General features: G+C 39.2%; 1 protein-coding gene across 4 annotated transcripts in view; it reads right to left on the bottom strand.

Moving 5' to 3' along the window:
* The window catches only part of XPOT (exportin for tRNA), a 30,537-nt gene that overhangs the window by 6,854 nt on the left and 694 nt on the right, over positions 1–22,989 (bottom strand). For 2 of the 4 annotated variants that reach the window (XM_064448626.1, XM_064448635.1), the window contains exons 1-18: positions 22,309–22,444; positions 18,565–18,698; positions 16,655–16,737; positions 15,449–15,505; positions 13,746–13,815; positions 12,309–12,527; positions 11,566–11,750; positions 11,048–11,216; positions 9,501–9,737; positions 9,137–9,175; positions 6,019–6,081; positions 4,902–5,026; positions 3,924–4,068; positions 3,647–3,766; positions 3,388–3,482; positions 2,527–2,596; positions 1,848–2,086; positions 1,064–1,349 (exon numbers count right to left, since the gene is read on the bottom strand). In XM_064448626.1, coding sequence (XP_064304696.1) covers positions 1,064–1,349; positions 1,848–2,086; positions 2,527–2,596; positions 3,388–3,482; positions 3,647–3,766; positions 3,924–4,068; positions 4,902–5,026; positions 6,019–6,081; positions 9,137–9,175; positions 9,501–9,737; positions 11,048–11,216; positions 11,566–11,750; positions 12,309–12,527; positions 13,746–13,815; positions 15,449–15,505; positions 16,655–16,737; positions 18,565–18,624 — 2,262 coding nt within the window. In that variant the 5' untranslated portion in view covers positions 18,625–18,698; positions 22,309–22,444. Of the gene's footprint in view, positions 1–1,063; positions 1,350–1,847; positions 2,087–2,526; positions 2,597–3,387; positions 3,483–3,646; positions 3,767–3,923; positions 4,069–4,901; positions 5,027–6,018; positions 6,082–9,136; positions 9,176–9,500; positions 9,738–11,047; positions 11,217–11,565; positions 11,751–12,308; positions 12,528–13,745; positions 13,816–15,448; positions 15,506–16,654; positions 16,738–18,564; positions 18,699–22,308; positions 22,445–22,608; positions 22,696–22,989 lie in introns of those variants that run through there. The other 2 variants (XM_064448630.1, XM_064448633.1) reach the window with 2 other exon arrangements.

Here is a 22,989-nt window from a genome sequence, read left to right as displayed (position 1 = left end):
CTTTACCTCACACAGACTATTTTTAATTACCTACTGTTATTTTGAATTGCTTTTAGCATAACTTGCGAAAAGGGCTAGAGTAATAAAAGTTGTCCTCCCTAATCTCTGAAATACTTGATTTCTCAAAATTCCCTCTCTCTACTCGGCAGATGGAATATTCTAGAGGTCCACGTGCTAGATTCACACAGGCACCCTATGGCTCTGTTCTACAGCTCAACAAAATGCACTTCACTTTTTTAGCAGAACGCAAAATTAAATTATTAAAACTTATTTAAGCCTATTTAAAGGGCTTCTTAACCTTCTCATACAGCAATGAGCTTCCCATCCCCCTCACAATAGCACAATATTCTTGTGGCAGCTCTAGGGAATGAACTACGAGTAACAGGTTAGCAACTTCATGCATTTCTTTGACTTTGCATTTGAACAAGGAAGCTCTCAAAAGGCTACACTTCAAGAACCTTTGATTATCCTGATCAACTGATTAGGATAATCAGTTGACAGTCCTACTCCCACTTAATACAGATCTCATGCCTCCATTTCAAAACCTCTCTATTTGTCAACCTATTTTGAATAACAATGGATTAAGCCTCAGTGTACATTTTTATGCAGCGCCACTGCATCAAGATCTTGTAAATTAGTATTCCTTCCTATACATGCACCTGATATTTCTGTATCTTCTGGAAATCCCATTATAAGAAATGAGAAAATTCACTTTAGACCTTGCAGTTTGTAATATTAGCTTAACACTTCTCCGGGGGGCATGAAGTTAATTGTGTCAATAGAAAAAAAGATTGCGCTGCAAGTAGTATTTTAAAATATTAAACCTGAAAATTTAGAACCAATATAAAATTCTGAGACTAATCAACAAAAAACACTCATCTAATCACTGCAAGTCTAGCAATGTACAACTGTAGTTGATGACTGTTTCCCAATAGCAGCCTTAGAAATATACTTATTTATTAGTTGTGATATACGTTTCTGACACATACCTATTTTTCTGGAACCAGAAAAGAGGCGATATCAGGAACACTTTGACCCTGAAAAAGCTTATGCAATATCATACCTTAAACTTAGCTGTTATTTGGTTTATAAGAGGAATGAATTCTTGAAGATCTTTTGCTTCACAATCTTTAAGCATGTGTTCAGAGGCAGAAGGAATGAATGGAAGAACTTCTTCCTCTAGGCAAATAATCATGCGGTGAAGGAAAGTGCGGACGCCACTTCTCAGAACTTCCTTTTGTAATGGACAACTGAGAGCTGGCAAAAATGTTTGCAAGCAGTCCAGATAGACCTCTGAGCAGCCACATTGTTTTACAGTTTGCTTATTGCTGAAAGCCTTGCTGGTTCGGCTGTAAAAGCAATACACCAAGTTTTATATAAGCTCACATTCCATTACAACAAAGAAGGAGTAACACTGATAACATGCTTTAAAACCCAAACTCTAAACTAGAATATTACATTTCTTGAAACAGGAGCCAAACTCTGAAAGTAACAAACAGAATTATTTGATATGAAGTAGCTACACTTTGGTGGCAGTCTTTGGAGGATTAAATTCTAACAAACTACAAACAACATATGATTAGAATAGCTCCACACAGTGTCTTGAGGAAGGGAATAGATGCTCGTTCATTATAAAGTTGCTCAATGTTCTCTGTATCTACATCCATAGCAGCTTTTCTAAGGGAACTTAATTCACTTTCTGGGCTACCATAAGAAATTCTACAACCACTGACGATTTTCTAGATCAATAAAGCACAGGTAGAAACTCACCCCCTCCTCCCAGTAAGTCCTTTATATTTCCCTTTTACTCAAACCAGAAGCACACAGAGTCACTGTGCTGTACCTACCTAGCAAACCCAACGGCATGATTGAGGCAGTCAGCCAGTGCCATCTGTCTGTCCTCATCTTGCGCCATCATCAGTTTTTCTAACAATACTTTGAACTTCTCCATCAGTGGAGTCAACAAATTCCTCATTAGAGCTTGTTTTCTTTCTGCAGAGTATTCGCTGTTAACTATTAATACTCCGGCTGTTTCATAAATGAAAAGTTGATCATCGCTGCTTAACAGAGCCTGGTAACCATTTTCCTAAAATGGAAGATAACAGGCATAATTCACTAAATATCTTTTATCAAAGTTGTCTTCTCAAAGTTTAAAGATACTACTCTTCCTTTAATTATACTATAGAGATTACTTAGGCTTATTTACAATTATTTTATTCTCTTCCTACTTAAGTAGAAGTGTCAAGTAAAGGTAAAAACATAGTTGAAGGCGCAACTATTTTTATACAATTCAGAGAGCCTTCTACATATACCCATCTCTAGCCTATACTCCCAGAAACACACATAAGCAAGACTACTAAAATTAGGTACAAACGTAGGCACACGAGTGACTTCACACCAGAAAACCAAGGCCATTATTTGTGTTTAAATCTTTGTGTGCTAAGCTTACAATTCAGTAAGTACTCAGGCACACCAATGAGTAAGTGCAAGCTTTATTTATTACAAAAGCCTGCTGTAAATACTCACAGGTGGAGAAAGTTCCAGCAGGTCTTGTATTCTATTCAGAACATCTTCAATAAAGGGGTTCATTTGCTTACTGAAATAAAACACAAGCACATAACACTATGTAGGAACGTGTGTTTTTACAAGTTTCCTGGTATTCTATTTAAGCTGTAAAGCTAGACACTAAACTACCTTCTCAGTATAGAACTCCCCTTTAAATATCAAAGCACTGTTGTAGGAAAATCTGGCTTATGGATATGGTGCCTGTGGCAGACCAAATAGATACATATCAGAGTGGGAAATAAAAAATGAGGGAAAGAAGGAAATTGTTAAAACATGCATAAATAGCCTCGCTCATCTGAGTCAAATATTTTCATTACCAGTTGAAAAATAGGATCCTTCTGAAATCTGTACCAGAGATGGTACACCCACCTCTACATTAAATACATGCCTGTGAAATAAGACCAACAGGGCAGGACTGTTTGAAGGGCTCTAATACACTGAGTAAACTTAATCAGTATAAATTCTGTAAATATTCAGAATTTGGTCAGGGAAGATTCACTCTTGGGAGTCTCCAGTTCCACTCATTCTCAGCTCTATGCACTGAGGAAAATCAGGACAGACATTTACATTGCTGATCAGTTTTAAGATTTAATCCAAATAAGCTAAGCATATGTGTTCACGTTCTTTGTTCTATGACAAATTTTTCCCCTGCTACCTTAGTATTACAAAATAGGACAACCCTGCTAGAGCACTGCGTTGATACATTACTTCACTGCAGCCCATTTGAAGCCCAGCCTGTTTCAGTGACAACCATGATGTACAAAATAGCTATATGTGCTAAATTCAGTGGCAATTTGGATACATTTGTAACAGCTTACTCACTTAAGGGACTTGACAAATCTGGAAAAGAGGTAAGCCGTTCGACTTCGTACTTTGGGACTTGTATGGCGAAGACCACGGTGATCTAAAAATGCCATCTGCAATCAAGAAAATACCTCAGTCTTAGAATCCCTGAACAAGGGGGGAAAAGCCAATCATCTAAGAAATCCACCCTCTTTAGTAATCTTCAGAAAATAAGAAAGTTTAAGTCTAAAGAACTTCTCTAGTCTTAGCTAATTGAAAATGTGAATTAGAAACTTACCAGAACAGTTGGAATGTGCTGAGGTTCAACAGCAAAGAATTTTTCATATCTGACCACTGTTTCAAAGAATTCCAGGGTCACTGATGTATGTTGATAGGCACTAACACCAGAAGTCACCAGCTACAAATAAAAGCATTAGCAAGTTAGTACCTTAGCCATTTATAAACACCAAACTACAATGGAGGTGATGCACTGATAATTAAGATGAGCCATTTGAACTGCAATATTCCAGTCTTCATTAGCAGTTTTAAATAGCTCCCACAACACATGGGCTTACCGTTCGCATCATATCTTGTAAAGCCGTAGCTTTCGTAACATCACCAGAGAAGTGAGCACCATGAGATACAGGGAGAGCCTCAGCCAACATATACAGCAGCCTTATTGCTACTTCTACTTCCATAAATCGCGTAGTCTGCCAATTCCTAGAGAAAGAGCATGAATATCATTTAGTCTGTAGCAGCTTATGAAGTAATCGCAGTTCTAACACGTCAGTATTTTCTTTTAAGCCTTCTTCAGATGCACAGCATAAGAACAGATTTAAAGTAAGGAAAACACTAAGACCTAGGCAGTATTTCAGGGTGTGTCTGGAAGACTTTATCCACAAATGCAGAACCTCTCCATCAGAGCGCTACCAATTTTCCTTTACCAGTTTCAACTTGAAAGCTACGGATTTCTTGAAGTGCTTATTTAGGTACAAAACCACCTACTATGATGTGTGGACAAGCCACTCAGCTTCTCTTAAAAAGAGGGCTCACTAAAGTACAAAGTACAAGGAAGCCACTGACCATCCTCCTAGTCAGGCAACTAGTAATACTGTTGCTTTATTTACATGCATAGTTTCCAGGGTTGGTTCTGCAATTTTTGTAAAAAGTACTTCACTTTTCCCTATCCAACCTTGGTTTTCTGATAGCAGTAACACATAAAATTATTTGCCACATCTTATAAGTGTTTCTTTGAGGTATAAAGTAAACACCTGTCCAAGTGGCTGTTGCTGTGTAGGTAAGTAACGGAGATCAAGAAACGTATCTAGAGAAAAAATAAATTAGCTGCCATTTAAGGTTACAGAAAGCTCTTTCTTTCTAAGCAGCTGAGTAAGATTATACAAAGTCGTATTTATCATGAAGTTGTAATAAGCTCATTCTGTCAATTGGCCTTGCCCTGCTACATTACATTTCTGTTCATTACAAGCTCTGACAGTTACAAGAGGCAAAAAAATGATAAGGACATTGTGTAAACAAGTTAAAAACCAGCTTACTGAAGTGTAGTGTTAAAAACTCTGCGGACAGATGCCAACAGTAACTCTGGTGAGACCTGAGCAAGTCTGTCCAGCAACAGTTTCAACTGTTTTCTGTACTCCACAAACATTGCTTCATCTTCACCCTACAAAACATTCACATTATCAGTGAAGTCCATATTTTAATGTTTAAATTCATCTACAACCATTTTAGACAATTAAACCTAAAACAAAAACGCGTACATACAGGAACAGTATACCACACAAGAGAATTAAATAGTGCTCACCCTATGCTCTTGCAACATAACAGCAGGCTCCTTTTTTGGCTGGTTGTAATATGTTGAGATCCACTGCATTCAGTCCAGAAACATATTAAAAAGGCTTTCCAAACTGAAAACTAGCCAAAAGTACAAGAAAGAAAATGCTCTTGGCAAAGCCTTATTGACCCAATTCTTGAAATTTGACTCACTCCTCAACGATGTTTTCTCGGCATCTAGCTTAGTTTTAAAATTAAACTCACAGAAACATTTATGATGGACTGCATACAGTTTAAATTAACCTTTAAGACTATAGCTCTCCAAACAGCCTGGAGCAAGAGTAAGTCTGTTTAACAGATTCAACCATTATTGCTGGCTGACAGAGATGTAAGCATGAGAGGAAAGTGAAATCAAGGACCTTCGCCTCCTTTAGCTTATTTTTGCAGAGATTTGACCATGTGAAGTAGGTCAAGCAGCACCTCTTCAAAAGTTTCATTACACAGTGTTTCTCAAGTCTTTTTGAACGACAGAAGTGATGTGCAGGAACACGCAAACTCACACTGAAAAAGTCAGGTCAACAGCTACATTTAGGTAACAGCACAGCTGTACTTGCCTAGGAATAGTTCTGCACAAATGCAGCCAGAAATAGTCTGTTAACTGAACTGGCTTGTATATCCCTTTACTATATTGTTTTGTCCAATACAGACATGCCCAGAGGTTAAAAAAAGCTGTCCATATAGGAGACAAATTCAGCCTGCAGTCCTTTGCTCCCTACCTTCAAATCCTTGAAAGTCTGTGAAAAATATGGATTTTAAAAGCACGAGCAAGCTTCACTACATGTAATTTAAGGTGCATTTATCTGTTTATTCATATAACAATACCTCATTTTCAAAATTATATTCTTCATCATATGTCAACTTCTTCATAACAGCCAACATGATTGCCTAAGATAAAAACAGAACTGTAAGCGCAGAAGCAGACAAGTGATAAAAAACAACAGTTAAAATCCTACAGTAAAGGAAACATTAAAGCAAGTGTTAAATATTTAGAAATATTTTAAATCCCACTTAAATTATTATTTTCAGAAGTTTAGCAGAAGTAACATTCAAAATTAAAACGGATGGATTATATCCAAACAATACACAAATGCTATTCCAGATATGCAGTATAGATGACTTGGAGCTCTCAGCCTCTGACAGTATTATTGGCTTTGTTTCCTGCTTGTAATTGTGCTGTTCAGTTCACACTGAAAACAACAATTCAGATGACTGAACTAGGCAGAGGAAGCTGAACAGGTTGTCCAAGATCCTGTTTTAAAGGGATTTAAAGTCAGTAACATTAACTTCTCTAATAGCTCAACACCCTTGAGAGAATTTGGGGGGGGGGGAGGGGAAGGTTAACAAGCTGAATTGGTTCAGCAAATAATCCAAGAGTAAGAGCCAGGAATAGCAAACAAGAGCAAGAAAAGCAAAACCTTCCCTTTCCAGCAGCAGCAAGTTGTTAGATCAGTTAAATCACTGATGTGCAATTTCACCTTAGGGACTGTTGGTAAGTCCTAAAACAGGAACAAAGACTTGATCTCGTCTGTACTGAAGTCTCAAACTCTAAATGTATCACTTTGATCTTACTAAAAGTATTTATTACAGGTTTTTAGAACTCTGATTTAATGTTTAAAATACATTAAGTACTCAATTCCATTCACGCTTTCCAGGATGGACAGAAATTGGACTGACAGTCAGCTAATAAAAGTGCTGAAAAGCCTATTATATTTTAATTTTCACTTTAACAGTTTATTCTGGGGAACCTACAGAAATGTGTATTAAATCTAAATACTCCAAATGGACAGAATGCTATTCTGAATATTTAAAACAAAATCAGAGGCAGACTGTTTTTATATCTATGATAACAATGAAGCGTTAGAAGTCCAAGACAATATTAAGCAGCAACAAGTAATGAGGCAGGGCACATCCATGTACCTATTACAAGGAATGAGTTCACTGGATATTGGAGAAGGCTCACTAGAATGATAACAGGTATTTGATAAGCATTACAGAGCACCTCATCCCTATACCTACTAAAAAAACCAAACTTGTGTCTTTTTTCCACACTGGTTAAATTCAGTAGCCAACATAAGTTATTACAACTACAGCAAATGAAAACGCTGATCATATCAGCAAGAATTTGATTAGCATTTTGTGATTCTCTTCCAGTACTGGAGGTTCTGAATGTGGATAGCCATAAGTTTCAGACAAATAAACAAGGGAACAAGGCAAATAAAACACAAAAAACACGAACACACACAAAAAACTTTTGATTACATATTTTTCATTTTAAGTGCAAAACCTGAAGTTCTTTAACACCAAAATGGACCAACAAATCAAACTTCGGTTACTGAGGTGAAATTCTTGGTTATCTTGCAGAAATGGACACTTGTAATACTTTGAGGTAGAACATGGTCAAATAGCAAGTATGTGATCGGGCCTTCTATTGACACCAAGTATCAGCATGGTCTGTGAGAAGTCTACGCTTCTCTGTAAGAAGTTATATCAAAGAATTAAAAGAATTGCAAAATGTTGATGTGATATGCTTGTAGCCAGAAATGGTTAGAAATACCTGTCATTTTGAGTGTTAAAAAGTGATCCTGCTGATGATAAAAAACTCTGGGACTTCAAAGACACAATAAACAAGGTCCCCTTTTTTCCTGTTCAAATAACGAACAGGTTGAAAGCGAGACCTTCTTAGGTCCAAAATGTTAAAGGAATGCTGCTAAGCATGCAACTTAAAGCTTAAGACAGACAAGAGTAAGATTTAGACTATTTCCAAATACTTTCATATTACGAGTTGGATGAAAGAAGATTGGTATGACCACTTTTCAGTTTAACACAAATCCTCAAGAAGTGGTCAGTAAAATTAAGAAATAATTCTAACATGAAGTTCTTCAGTATGAATGCAAGTTTAACAAAACAACATATTTTGGGCCAGTAACACATGCAGATTTTAAGTGCCTTAAGTACACTACACTAGTAATTTGGTGATTTGGTTTGATCAAGTTATAAGAACAAGAGACATAGTAACAAAAATAAAAAGGTTCAGTGATGTTATCAAACTTCTTTCATTGTTTTACCTCATCCAATTTAAACAGACATTAGACAAAATGAGATCAAGATAATCTAGACCACTGGTATCCAAATTCAGCATTTCATGTTAGAACAGGTACAGAATTCAGTTTTCTTTGTAAAGGAAAAGGAATCACAGCTGTCAGCTGTATGAACTTACAAAATAGCTGCACCAATCTAACCGGTTCAACATCTAAATTAGTACATCCACATTGGTACAGAAGGATCATAGGGAAAAGAGATTTAAAGGACTGTGCTGAAAAAGCCAAACAAGTTTACTACCACCAAAACTAGACATAAACCTTATTTATCAAGCTTAATGATTTATAAATATATGCTTGAGTTTATACATAAGCTTATGAACTTAACCTTAATGTATAATTCAATGTAATGCTTAACATATAACTGCTCATTGTATGCACAACTGTTATATTTGAACTGCAGCTTCTTTCATAAGTTTAACTTACAACACTATCAAGTGTTGAATTTTCTTCCTATCCTTAGGAATTAGGGCAGGTTTTAATAAAAATACAAAGCTTCAGGGGAAAAAAAAACAACCCTCTTCTATCTTGATTTAAGAACATTCTATCAACAGTGCAGACTGTATAGGAGCCTACCAATATATGCTTATGGGTTGCTTGGGAAGACCAGCTCAAAAACAGCTTTCATCTTCATACACAATTCAATATAGGTTTACTATTTGAAGAAGCAGCTGTAGTTACTTAGCAGATGGAACACACTGTCCTTACTTTTAAGTCTTCCCTTTAATTATTGTCACATGCACATTTTAAGGCATATAAATAAAACATTGTTTCAGCAAAATGAAAGATTCTGATCCAATGTGTTCTTAAAAAAAAATCTCCAGTACAAAGAAAACACTTACCTCTACATTAGCTTTTTGTTGGTCTGAAAGTGCAGAAAGCTGTAAAATAAATTTCAAGTGTTATTTTTTGTATAGTAGCCCCTTTATTACTGTCTTTTCTTATTAGACGTGTTTGCTTTTTTAACTACCATATGATCTGCAAGCCTTCTTCCCACTTACTGCAAGATTTAACCCGATTCCTTCAGATTTCTAAACACTCTAGAAACAGCATGACCACAGCCATTAAAGATACTGAATGCTAATTAGTCAAAAAACCTATTTTGAAAGTCAGCTTGCACGTAGTATGAGATTCATATATTCGCACAAAAATCAAACTAAATCATATGTCAAAAAGTGATGTTAAACTGAAGCCAGACATATTTACTTGTTTCAAGATGTGAAGGTAGTCATAACAAAAGCCAATGATATTAGATGAAATGTCGTCATCTTCGTGAATTAGCAGTTGCAACATTAGGGCCACTTTTGCTTCAATAGCTTGCAGAGTGTCTTGAGCACTCTTCATATCACCATTTTTTATCAGTTTAGTCCAACTAGCTATTAATGCTTGCCCCATCCCATTGACCAGCTTAGAAAATCTGGCCAGAAAATCCACATCATCTTCCTGCAAGAAAAGACATCCGATTAAAAATATTAGCAGAGCTCACATTTAAATGGCATGAGCTTTCAGACTTTACTACCCACGTCTAGTATGTAGAAGTAAAACGAACATTTGTCTCCTAGAAGGAAAGTACAATTGCCTGGTTCATTTTCCCCAGAGAACGGAGAAAGAAAAATTAAAGCAATTCCAGATTTGGCTGTCCTCCATTATACAACGGTAGCTTGCTTCATTGCTTCAAATTCTTTTGTTTCTCTTTTTACTTTACAGCAAGAAGCAGGTTCAAAATAAAAGCAGAAGCACATACCTACCATAAATTTTAGGCTGTATAAGAGGAAAATCTTTTTATGGGGAAACTTCAAAGAATTAACAGCTGTAGCTCACTTCAGAAATACTGATAACGAGTAACTTTCAGTACTGCCTGTAAGAGTGAGTTAATATTATTTATGGCTTGCTTTTGCAGAAATACATTGATCAGAATTGAGAAATAACCCCAGACTAGTCACCCCATACAGATGCTTTGTTCCTTGCCGTAACTGTAAAAAAGCAGAAGAATAAAAAGTCTTCCTCAGAGAGGCTGAGGTAAGATTTTTAGAACACCTCCTGAACTGATGAATGGACATTTTCTGCATTCTAGCAGGAATACAAATTTGAGAAAGGCTTCAAAAATGAAGAGAACTGTCTTGCAATCTAAGGACTACAGCTTCATAAGGACTGGTTCCTCTTTCTCCATGGCAGGTAGCAAACAGCTGCTCCTTAAACACTACAACTGCCAGGAAACACGTGTTTGGTTAGTACTTATATTTTTCCAGCTTACAGATAAGAATTTCAAGCCTCAGGTCTGATGGTGCAGACATGCAGAACAGCATATGCACCCTTAAGAAAGCTCTTTCCCCTACCTAATTATGCACAGCTGATCTAATGCCTCACCCTAAAAAGTCTACCTTGGCTACAATATCTGTTACAGAATCATTCAGAAGAGAAAATTCGATGCAACAGAACACAGAAGCAGCATTAACAGTAAGCACAACATACTTCAGGAGAGGAACAACGGAGTTACAAAACACCTTGCTTCTAAAACAAAAAGCTCATGCTGAGGGACAAACGAAATGCAGTGTGTTTTAAATTAATAAGGAATATTAATAACAAGCTGTTAATTTAAGTATGAGAAAACCATAAGGAGTGTTTAGCTTTGATGCAGAAGCACAACTAATTCTCCCCAGTCTGTGGGGTTTTATAGTTTTCTGTTCATTTGCTTATTTAAGAACTGTTGGAAACCTATGACTCATTCCTATTGTAAAAACCAATATACAAACCTGATCAATACTGAAGAGGCCAGCAGACTGCAATACTTGACATAAAGATTCAACCAATTTTGTTTTATCAATTGGGTCCATTCCCTTATTTACAATTTCAAACAAACAATCACAGGCTTCTTCCCGGAGAACCTCCACAGACATGTGACCTAGCAGCATATTTATAAACCTTCAGAGAAAAAAAAAAGTTTCTTTATATATACAGTAGCATTGTACAGAAGCTTTATATTATTTGTGTTCACACTTACAATGGCTTCTTTTCATGAGGCAGTTTATTGTACTGACTAAACCCAGCATTTTGTACATTTTAAGGAGAACGCAGCAAACTAGCGTTTGGCCATTATATCAGTTTGGCCTGCAAAGTCAATCACTCTTCTAAAAAAAACCCCAAAGCTCCAAAGATTTATACAGAATTAAAGTCCTTTCTCAAAGATGAGTTTTAATTCTGTTTCACAGAAATATAGTCAGCATGCTATCAAGGTTATTTTTGCAAAGATATTCCATCAAAAAACTCCTACCTTTCATTGGCTATCAGGCTCAAATCTATCCAGGATACATAAGCTCCAACTACTTCAAGGCACTGGCATGTCAACTCTGAGTTATTATATTGATAGTTTTGTAAGATTTGGTACCATGATTCCACCAAACTCGGAATGCACTGTTCCCTCATAGTATCTTTTAATAAGGTGTTCCTACGAGCCTCCTATCAATACAGAAAAAGGATAAATCAGTCTTGTCATAGATTAGCATCTTGTCAAATTAGTAGCGTTTTTGTATCCACTACCAGATACCGCTTCTCCTAGCAAGATAAATAACTCAAATCAGAAACCCAGAGAAAGTGCATTTTTTTCTTGGGAGAAATAAAACCAAAATATCCTAGTTTTCACTTTTTTTCTCCTACCACAATGCCCAAACACTGAAGAAAGGCAGACAACGGGGAAAGTCCTCTAGATTATGAAATGGATTTTTGATGTTAGCCCTCCTTAAAACAGGCACAAGAAATTAACATTTTAAAATGAGTCAGTCTAACATTAAATTGGCTAACTCAGTCCATTAGTTTTTATTTGCTAGCTCTTCAAGAAAAAAATACATTAACTGAAAAGTATGAAATCATAAAAAGCACTAAACATCTGGGTTTGGGATCTAAACAACCTAATGTCTCTAAGGCAGAACTGCCATAGGAAAAAAAAAAATCTCTGCTCTAATTAAAGAGAACTTTTTGGAGATTTAAAACAAATGTTAATGCAAAATAACAACTTGCCTCTGATGTATGAACAACATCCCGGTCTACCAACTCAGCATCAACAGCCATCAGGATTCTGAGGTACATATCCACACCTCGTGGATTAAGGTCAACTACTGACAGAATATCAAAAAAAAACTTGGGCCATTTCGTGAGATATTCAGTAACAAAAAGCAATGCAAAGACTTGTGCTGCTTTGTTGCGAATAAAAGTCTTCTCAGGTTGGGGATTCAGCATCTGGTAGAAACAAGATATTTTATTTGTATATTCTTACTAAATTAGAGAAGAATCACATCCGCTTGTTGGTCTCTGTACAGCCATTAACGTATTTCCTCTCTTCCTGGCTGAGATCAATAAAAAGCCTTACCTCTCCAAGGATTTTGAAGAAAATTTAGCTAAATTGTAATGAAACAGGGAAAACATTCTCTCTGGGTGATACAGTCCTAAGCCTTTCATTTGGTACCAAGACATTAAGTGTACTATTCAAAGACTAAAAGCTAATCTGCCAATTTGGTGAAAGGAGTAAACAAGAACTTCCAGAAAACAAGTTACAGTCCTCTTGTAGCTAGCTTGCGCCTACATTAGATGTTATCTTTAAGAACAGTAAAGGAAGTTTGTAAATCTAAGCTCATTGAGGGCAGGGGGAATATGTCACTACCAGTCTTCCTCGCTCTCCTTCCCTTTTTCTATGAACTCCTCCTAAATGGAACAGCTTGCCACAAAGAGAAATATAAAAGCAATTTAATCCATTTCACAACACTATGTTCTTTTTCAAGTTGTATATAGTCCATTTCCTACTGTTAAGTTTTCTACAGACAAAGCAATTATGTTAATTTCCCGTGCAGAAGTGGAATGATAACCAGATAATGGCAGGTAAAGGCAGACTTCTATCAGCCCATTTGATGGTTCTGCTGATCACAAACTCTTGGGTCCAACTGATACTACACGTTCAGCTAGAGTAATTAATTCCACAAGAAAGAGTAGCCAATCCTCTGCCATAGTATTAACAGAGGAGTGATGCTGTTCATTCACCAACATCTGCTAGTATTCTAAGTAGACAGCAGTTTGGCCAGGAGGGTCTTAAAAACAGAATTACTGCTCTTCCTCCAGAGACTCAGGAACATCAGGAATCTGGATTATCTCTCTCTAAAGGGAAAGTTTTAATACTCCTTATTTCACACACAACTACTTAAACCACAATCATTATCTGATGAGTTACTCTGAGTTTTATATTTAGTAATAAGTTCAAGCACAGACTTCATTACAACATCTGGTTTAAAGAATTCCTAATAAGGATTAGCATGTTAAAAGCTTTTAACTATCAGATACCATATATCTTCAGGAAGCCATCTTTAAACTCAAATGACAGATTAAACATTTAGCCCACACTCAATGCCTTATGTTAGCCTACGAACAAGCCTACTACGTAAGACCACTGGAAAGGGACATACTTACCTGTGCTTGCAGCCACGTTATGAGTGTTTCCCTAATTAGCTGCTGCTGAACTTCAGTAAGTTCAGAGTATCTGAAACAAAGCATAACGAGATCAAAATACTATGGCTTCGTGACAAGTGCAACATTCAGTAAGGCAAAAACTCTTAATATTGCACGTAATGCTGCACATTAATGTAAAATGAAAGGTTCCTAGAAAAGGGATTTACACAGCTATTTGCATGTGAAATTTTGAATCAAAGACAAAAATAAGGAAACAGATTTTGCCCATATTAATGGATTACATTTCGAGGCACGACTGCCTCCTATATTGGAATAGGAGCTTGAAAATTTGCAGGAAGGCTGCCCTATCAGGGACAGGACCTATGACCCTGATAAAAATACACATTTGACCATAAGCCACAGGGAGAAGGAAAAGACATCTGTATATGCCCAAACTTGTTTACTACACATTGAAAACCCTCAACAGTGAGCATAAGGAAGGCCTTCACTGATCTGACGTACAGTACCTTTATTATCAGACGTAGGTCAAAAAAAAAGCAAACAAGTAATTCTGCTTTACATCATACATATATTCTTGACAAAATTTGGCATTATACCCAGCCCACCTCAAATGCTACCCACATGACATGTTCCTTTCCAGGCCTAGCTAAGCTGAGAACAGTCTCCTTGCCACATAGGTTTGATACAGTCCTTAATTAATAGTAAGGACTGCTGAATGTGACTCTAGTGTTCCCGTCACAAGTAACTATTCATTAGGAGAAGGAAAAAAAGCAACCCCACTGAAAACACTCGAAGAAAATAACAAGCAGGGAAACAAGAGAAAACATACTCCAGAAGCAGGTGACAGGAATAGAACAAGCAAAGGAAGATGGACAATGAGGTAAAATCAGGTAAATAAAATCAGAAAGCCAAGTCCTTCGTTTTTCCTCAGATACGTAATTGTGAAAATCAGTCACAAAATACATCTTATTCCTATCTAAAGCCTGACCCACATGTTCAGTGTATTGCAACCAGTCACAACGATATTCCAAGAGGCAGACACCTCTGCCATGATGTTCAAGTCCAGAACAAAGGAGCCCAAAGAGTGGAAAAAAAAATATAGTTCCATGCAATGAAGCGTATATTATTTCAAACATTTTTTCCTAAAATTATGATTCTGTGAAAACACCACTCAGTGAAAAGACTACTTTCTCTTAACATCTCTGCCATGGTTATTGAATGAATAGGGCTTTGTCTGAAGTCCAGGGCTCTGCACAGAGCAAGGCTGCTGCTGCTTGCAGGCCTCTTCTGTAAAAATCAGTGAGAGTACAGGGTAAGGCTTGAATCTCCAGAAAGGAATGGCTAAGTAAGTTTCAAGCAATCCTTTGTAATTGGGTCTGTGTTGGGCCATACACAAGTATTTGACTAGCTAAGCAGAGCATGCTGCTCAGAACCCAACAGCTGCTCAAAACCCAAGTACTCCTCTCCCAGGAAAAAGTGAAGAAATACAAGAAAGTCCTCTGGACCAGACTAAGGCCACCTCATCACACCAAGATAACATACCATTTTACGTTTCTTTGTAAGCAGAACAACAAAGGAAAACTAAATGGATGTATACATTCTTGTATATATACATATATATATGTATATATATATACACAATATATATATTGTATATATATTCTTGTATATATTCTCGGCTGGTGTCAAGAAAGATTACTCACTTAAACTTAATTTGATGTTCCAGAACTTGAAAGCAAAAGAACTTGATGTGATCATCACTAGAAAAGAAAATAAAATTCTGTTACTGGTGGCAACATGGTAGACTTTTGGGGAGGGGTTGGGGGTGGGGAATTCCTCAAATATTACAGCCAGGTCGTCCCTTTGGCAAATGGAGAATTACGGTGCACCAGAGAAAAATGCTATGCTATTACTCCAAAGCAAAAATGACAAATACTCAAGCAGTTCATTTGTTAAAAATAAGCAACTGTTAAACTAATATTTATGTTTGATATCATAAACTTTTTTCTGTAGCCACCAATTTGTTATGCTTTGATTTCAGCATTGAACACAAAACTCCAGTATCTATTGCATCCTGCCTTTATAAAAATCTGTCAGGCTTCAGCAATACATTCAGGGTCCATTAGTACCCTAAGTGCAAGCTGTACATTGTGTCTTAAAGAGCAAAGCTAAAGGCACGCTGATGTTTAGCTTAGGAAGGGACATTCCACATGCTACATGTGGAATACGCATCTACATGAGTTTATCTTATTATCTAAAAATTATAGCAATCGTAATGTATTTTGGTAAAGAACATAGAACACTTTTCAAATCATCTGTGATTTTGTTAATTTTTCTATTACAGTCAGAAGTTCTGATAAATCATTTACAAAAAAGCATTCATTATAAATCGCTGTTGTTATTCAGGAGGTACACATCCCTGTTTCATTCCAACTAAACTATGTTGTGATACAGCAACAACGTAGTATTTTAGATCTCAATACCCAGCTCTGTGCAAAAATAGTGGTGACTACACACTCTTTGCATCTTGAGAAATGGGATGGCCCACTCCATAGAATAGGGGCAAGGAACTACTTCTGACATTACTACATATGAAGCCTATAGTCTCACAATAGGACACTTTCAGCACTCCTTTCCTCCCCAACAGACAGCACTAGAACTCATTCTTTGTCCCTGGATTTCCTAAAGGAGCAGTCTTTAGGCTACTAAATCAATATGCAGTTTTATTTATACATTGCTCTCCCTTGAAAGGCATTATGCAGAAGCCACAGATCAACTACGATACTAAAAATATTATGAAGACCATATTAACCTTCAGCAATTTACAGTTTGCCTGTTATGCTGTAGAGTTAAACCCAGACACAAATATATTACTAATGAAAGTAAGCAATGGTTCTTGTCTACATTACCTGTATATACTCTTAGCTAACGCTTCTGCGCAGACTTGCCAAGCATCCTGAGATATCTTCAGCTGCTCAAAGTAGGCTAGTGCCTGCAAATGTCCAAGTAAGTTTCATTTAAAAACAGAACGAAGCACAGCACAAGACATCTCATTCACATTTAGACTCACACTTAAACAGCTGTCCTTCAACAAACCAATTTGGATACATCCAAGTATTCATATGACTCCCTAATTACCATAACACAAGTGTGTTTCTTCAAAAGCTAATATCATAAGTACTCATTTCCACTTTATATTCAATACAAGGATTTATATTACTGGAATATAAAAGCCATAGAATCAGAAATGTTGAGGTTATAAGGACCTCTGGAGACAGGGGTGACCAAAGGAAGCTACTCAGGGCCTTTTCATTTGGGTGGAAATTCTCAGAGTTAAAAATTCCTTTCAGTCTAAAAGTCTAAGGAGAAAGTGACTTAGATTTTTAACTGAAAACAACTCACTGTTTTTGTTGCACCACTTCGGCTGTATTCTACACCTTAAGCTCAAGAAACATTGAAACACTGATGACCTGACACCTGTCAGTTTATTAATCTATTGCAGAGACTGGAAAAACCCTTCTATTTCGAAGTTCTGATAGGCATCTTGATTATCTAAAATTTGGTAGCTTTTGACAACAGTTAACTTGATCTAATTGCTTTAAGATTTAGTGTGGCTTATTATACAAAAGAGTAAAGTAACTTTTGAAACAGAGACTAGATTAACAACATTATCTCAATTCCATGAATGCATGTATTTCAAGAGGATTTTTTGGCTGTTGGGTTTTTTGGTTTTGTTTTTTGTATTAGTTCACAGTTGTTTCAATTCACCAAAGTAATTATTCAGTGAGTTGAAATAAGTTCTTAAACAAAAATTAATTTACTGTAGGTTGTACAGGTAATTTTATTATACCAAACACTTTTACCAGGAATTGTTTGATACTTCCTTCATATGTCACATCTTACATGATTAGTGAAAAGGTAAGTTGCCTTCTACTGTAAAATATTTCAAAATTAGGCAGACTGCATAGTTAAAGGTCCATAAATGTATAAGCTTCAAGTTTTACAGTGGTACTCAACAGAACACTAAAAGATGAGCTTTATCCATCCTTTCCAAGAGGACAAATACCCAGAACCAATTTATTTAACAGGCTGCTTAGCAATATTAGGCTGCATCAAACTATGTTTTTAACTTTCTTATACCTTCCAGTATTTGTTTTACGAACACAAACTCAAGGTATTAACATCCTCATTTCTGAAAGATTTTACTGGAGCTTATCTTGTAGACAGTTGAAACAACTTGCTAATCAGTCAGTAAGCTGAAACATTTACTCACTAAATAGTTATATAAATTGTAATGCCTTTCATAGGAGCATCTTTCATGAAGTAACTGTTACCTAGACACCATAATTACTTTCTTAACCTACTCTACACTAATATAAGCTTCATGACAGTTAAAAACAGACACTTCATTAAAAGACATTAAAGGTAGGTAATGCAATCAAATACCACCCCCCGCCATCTAAGAATTAGAAGGGCAATTGCAAGCAACTCATTGTTTTTAATGGCTGCATTCAATTCTGTGGGAACCTAGGTAAGAAGCAGCAACAAGTACAATGAATTTAAAGGACTGAAAAAGTCAGAGCCCAAAAAAAGAAATTCTATGCACATTAAGTGTAACTTCACAGAATTGGTGACACAAAAACTTCAACTTACATGCTTGCGACAGGACATTGTTTTGTACTTACCACCACGAACCCTATGTATTGGTTAACCAGAAAAAAAAGCACCAAACCACCAAACCCCCCAAGAAAAAAAATGAGACTTTCGCACTGAAACAGCACCCCCAACTATTAGAGAGGTAAGCAAGTTAATGACATACTCTTTGTCTGAAGTCTGCATCAGCATTCGGGTTTAGCCCTAAAAGGGCTTGTTCATCCATCTCTATTGCTCTGCTCTTTGTTTCCTACTCCTAACTGGTTTGCCCACTTCTTCTAGAGGGGAAGCTAGGATCATCTGCAAATAGAGAAACTTTATTTGCTCAGCAGAACAACAAAAATTAAAAGCAGGACAGCAACAACCACAGAAGTTTGCCCACAAACCTCAGACCCATAGTATGGACTCAACCAAAGCATGAACGTGCATACTTCTGATACAGATACTGGAATTCTAAGTCCTTTAATCAACTTTTAATAGTACTAAACTTCTTACTGAAGAAGGAAAATTTGAAGTGTCCATATATTTCAGTCCTCTCTAACAGAGCTAATATTGTATTAATTAACAGAGAAATAGCATGATGTGTACTACTCAACTGAAAGGCTTGAACTCAAATTTCAAGTATACGGAGGGATCACCAAGATATGACAAACCTAAACCTGCTACTTAAATGATAGACTGCTGGATTTTTTTCCCACCGCAAGCTTCACAACTGGGAAAAAAAAAGTCTCTACTCATCTCCAGTATTGTCAAGACGCTTCATCAACTTATTTATGAAGTATTTCCCCTGGGGGGCAAAGCCATTAGGAGATCGTTCTTTTAAAGCAAGTGTACACAAGAGAAGAGTCTTCGAAATTAACCACAAAATTCATCATACTGAGTTGTTAACAAAGCTTTCTGTTCCTGCTAATGGGCGCTGATTTACTAGTAATGATTTTTATTTAGAAAATTCAGTGTAAAATTAACAAGCTAGACAAATGTTCTAAAGATGATGCGCCTCTACAGCCTGTTCTGCAATGCTCTGGTAAAACACAGCGGATTAAATAATAAAACCTTTGTCAAATACTAGGATGCTGTTAAACAGCAAGAGTGCACAAAAATCCATCTATCCATCAAAGCCCCGCCACTCCCCTCCATGGTAACATAGTTAATTAGGCCTGAAATAAGGCCTTGTTACATAAGTACGTAGGAGGTAGAGGAAAGGAAGACAGACAAGAGGAAGAGATGAGAAATACAAAGGAGCTGCGGCTTGAAGCTGCCTACATGCCTATAGGTAGAACTTCTGATTTCTTAGTATTGCGTGTCTTGTGCACGCTCTACTGTTCACCCTCCCCCACTGGAAGAAAGGTGGCACAGTGACAACTGATAGCAAGCGTGCCTGAAAAGGAGAGCCCAAAATTTAACATAGTAACAGACGGGCATTTCTATAAAACCCATTACAGAATAGACTATAACAAAAATGCATCATGAGAAGCAATTTAGTAAGGAAAATTGAGTTCGTACCAAAAAAGAAATTGCAGGTTGCGGCAGTATAGAAACCAGAAAATCTGGAACAAAGCGATGACTCGTGGCAAAACAAGCTTCACACACTGCCTTACGACACAGAGCAATCCCGCTCAGGGTCAAAACCTTTAGGGATTAAAGTTGCTCTGCTGAGTCTTCTCCCTCTGCGTCCCCAGCCCCCAGCTTGTTTTCCCCATAACCAACATACAAAAAAGCCAGAATAAAATAAAGTACTACAGAGGAGGGTTTTTTTTTCCAGCACCTTTCAATTAGGGTCTGGTCCAGAGTTATACAAGTAAAACTATTTAATATAGAGAAGCATATTTTTGGCATATTTTCCTGCTGATATCACTACATTATCTGCCCAGAAGGTAGTAATCTTCTTACGCCCAGGTGACAAATTCTGCTATTAAAAATAAGCTGGCTCAAACATGTATTCTCTTCACTTGTTCAGCTAACAGCAATGCCAACCACTTCTACTAATTTTGTATATGCTACATGAGCACATTTAAGTTTTCATCTTCTACCACATATCCTTTTCTAAGAGTTTCAGCTTGACTAGCCAACTCTAGAAGACAATTAATCAAAAGAGACTATTTGAATGAGCCTTTTACGAAAGCTAACAAAATAGCTTCTCGTGCTACATGGTTTTAGTTAAGCAGGTAGCTTTTCCACCACAAGTCTATTTCACCAGCCGGTTACACTTCAAAAGCAACATCAAACTGCAATTTTAATAGTACTTACAGTTAGCAAAATCCATTGCAAGATATACTCAGCTATAACACTAAGTATGTCAATAAAGCAAGTTTTATTTATACAAAATAATCAGTAACATTAATAGTTAATGTGCAGCTGTGTAGAAAGTATTGCCTTATTTATGTAGAGACACGCTTTTTTTGTTAGGTTATGTTGGGTGGCAAACTAATCTTACTATGATTAGGAGGGTGCACTTCCCTAATAGCAAAGTCATACAGGTACACGTATCTCTCAGCGGGATAGCTTATTCTCTTTCACGTATTACGTACTTATAAATGCATCTGATAGCAGAGACTGCTTTCATACAGTAAAGCGTGGAAAAAAACTGTAAGGACACTTCAATTGGGGAAGATTGCCCAGTTTAACAATACTAACGTGGTCAAAGGTGTGTAACTTGGGTCCAGATATGCTCTAATAATGCAAACATCCAGAGCATTTTAACTACAGGTGCCAGCCATGGGTACAATTAGTAATTAAAGAACACTTCATTTGCAGCTCTCATTTTAGGTATTTACAAGACTGTGATAGCACAAAGGGAGCCAGTGACCTGCTTAATTTTCATTCCCTCAAGTTTTCTCTCTAACAGAACAAAGACAGCAAAAGATGATCTTTCACATTCTGTTTTGATCTCTGTTTTGCTGGCTGCAAATCTTGAGCATATTTAGACTCCTGGGCTCTAGAGCCTTTACACTGACCTAACATGCAGTTAAAATGAATAGCTGTGCAATTACAGCTACTTCGAGAACTTTTCAACTAGACTAGAAAGTTTTTTCTTTCTGGAAATGACACATTAGGTCTTCACTTCAAGCACATTCTTGCTGGCCAGGAATGTGAGGAGTAAGGCCTTCTTGCCCCCCGCCCAACACTTGGTCAAAGGGCCCAGCCCCCGGCTGCAGAGCCCGCACCACCGCGGCCTGGCTCTGCAGCCCAGCCCAGCCCAGCCCGGGGGGCAGCCAGGCCACGCACACCCCACCGCCCCCAGGCCTTGCGGGAAGGCATCGGGGGGGGAGGGGGCATCTTAGCCCCTTCGGCCCCTTCCCGGGGCCGCTGCAGCGTGACAAAGCACTCCTCCGGCGGCGGGCTCCCCCGGGGCGGGACAGCGGGGAGCCACCGCACCAGAGCACGTCGAGAGCAGCGGAACATGGAGGTGCGGGGAGGTCCCTCCCTTCACGTTGCAGCTTAAGAGGTTACGGTTACTTCCTCCCCCCACCAGAGCCATAACGGAGGACGGCTACCCAGGCAGCTCCCGCAGCACCCGAACGCAACCGCGCCGCAAGCGACAGCCTACACTACAGGAGAAAAACCCCGGTATTTTTCGCTGCCGCACGCACCCCCAGACCCCACCAACTCCCGGAGGGCCGTATGGGCACCCCCCGCTACCTCGGCGGCGGGGCCGGGCGGCCGAGGCATCCCCCCCACCCCTTCCCCGGAGCCCCACAGCTGCGGAGGAGGCGGTGCCGGGCTGACGGGAACCGGCCGGGCGACTCGAGGGACCCCGCCGCCACCTCAGCGGCGCCGCCCGCACCGCCCCTTCCCCGCCGCGGAGGCGCCGCCGGCGGCCCCCGCCAACTGCCCCCGCAACAGCCCAGCCCCTCCCCGCTGCCGCCACCACTGGGCTGAGTCACGCCACGCCGCCCGTCCCTGCCGTTACCTTCCCTGTCACTCCATCGCGGCGGCGCTGCCGGTTCCCACCCCCACAGCTCCGCGGCCGCCACGAGCATAGGGAGCGGGCCGGGCCAGGCCGCGCCGCCTCGGCTGGCGGCGGCAGGAGGAGGAGGAGAAGAGGACGCCCAGGGGAGGCGCCGCGGCCCTCACGCGTGCGGAACAGCCTCCGCGCCTCCGGGAAGGAAAGCTGCCGCTGCCCCCGCCCCTCGGCCCGGCCCGCCCCGCCCCGCCGGACTACGGCTCCCAGCGTGCCCCGGCACAGCCCGGCCCGGCCCGCCGCGCTCACCTCCTTCCCGGCGGGGCGGCCGGCGATGGGTACACCGGGAGGAGCCGCCTCCCCGCCCACGCGGCACGTTGCAGGCCGTAGCCCCGCCCCTTGCGGCGGATGGGTGTGACCGCCATCGGCCCCGCCCCCTCCCCGGGCATGGCGGGTTGAGGCGTACCTCTCTCAGCGCCCCGCCGCACTCTAAAACTAATTACACCGATTTACTAAACCGGGACTGGCCCGTTCCGCCCCTAAAACTATCCTCCCCCGCCCGGATGCCGAAATCGTGCTTTGTCGGCAGCGGCGGGGACGCGTGGGGTGGCGGCCGTGTCGCCGCGGGCTCGGTACCGCCGGTGGAGCCCCGCAGCCGCGCGAGGGCCCAAGCGCGCGCACTGCGAAAGC

The sequence above is a fragment of the Phalacrocorax carbo genome, chromosome 1 (genome assembly GCF_963921805.1).
Source record: "Phalacrocorax carbo chromosome 1, bPhaCar2.1, whole genome shotgun sequence".
Lineage (NCBI taxonomy): Eukaryota > Metazoa > Chordata > Aves > Suliformes > Phalacrocoracidae > Phalacrocorax > Phalacrocorax carbo.
The sequence above is the reverse complement of the archived record's forward strand: the minus strand, read 5'-3'. Positions and strand labels throughout refer to the sequence as shown.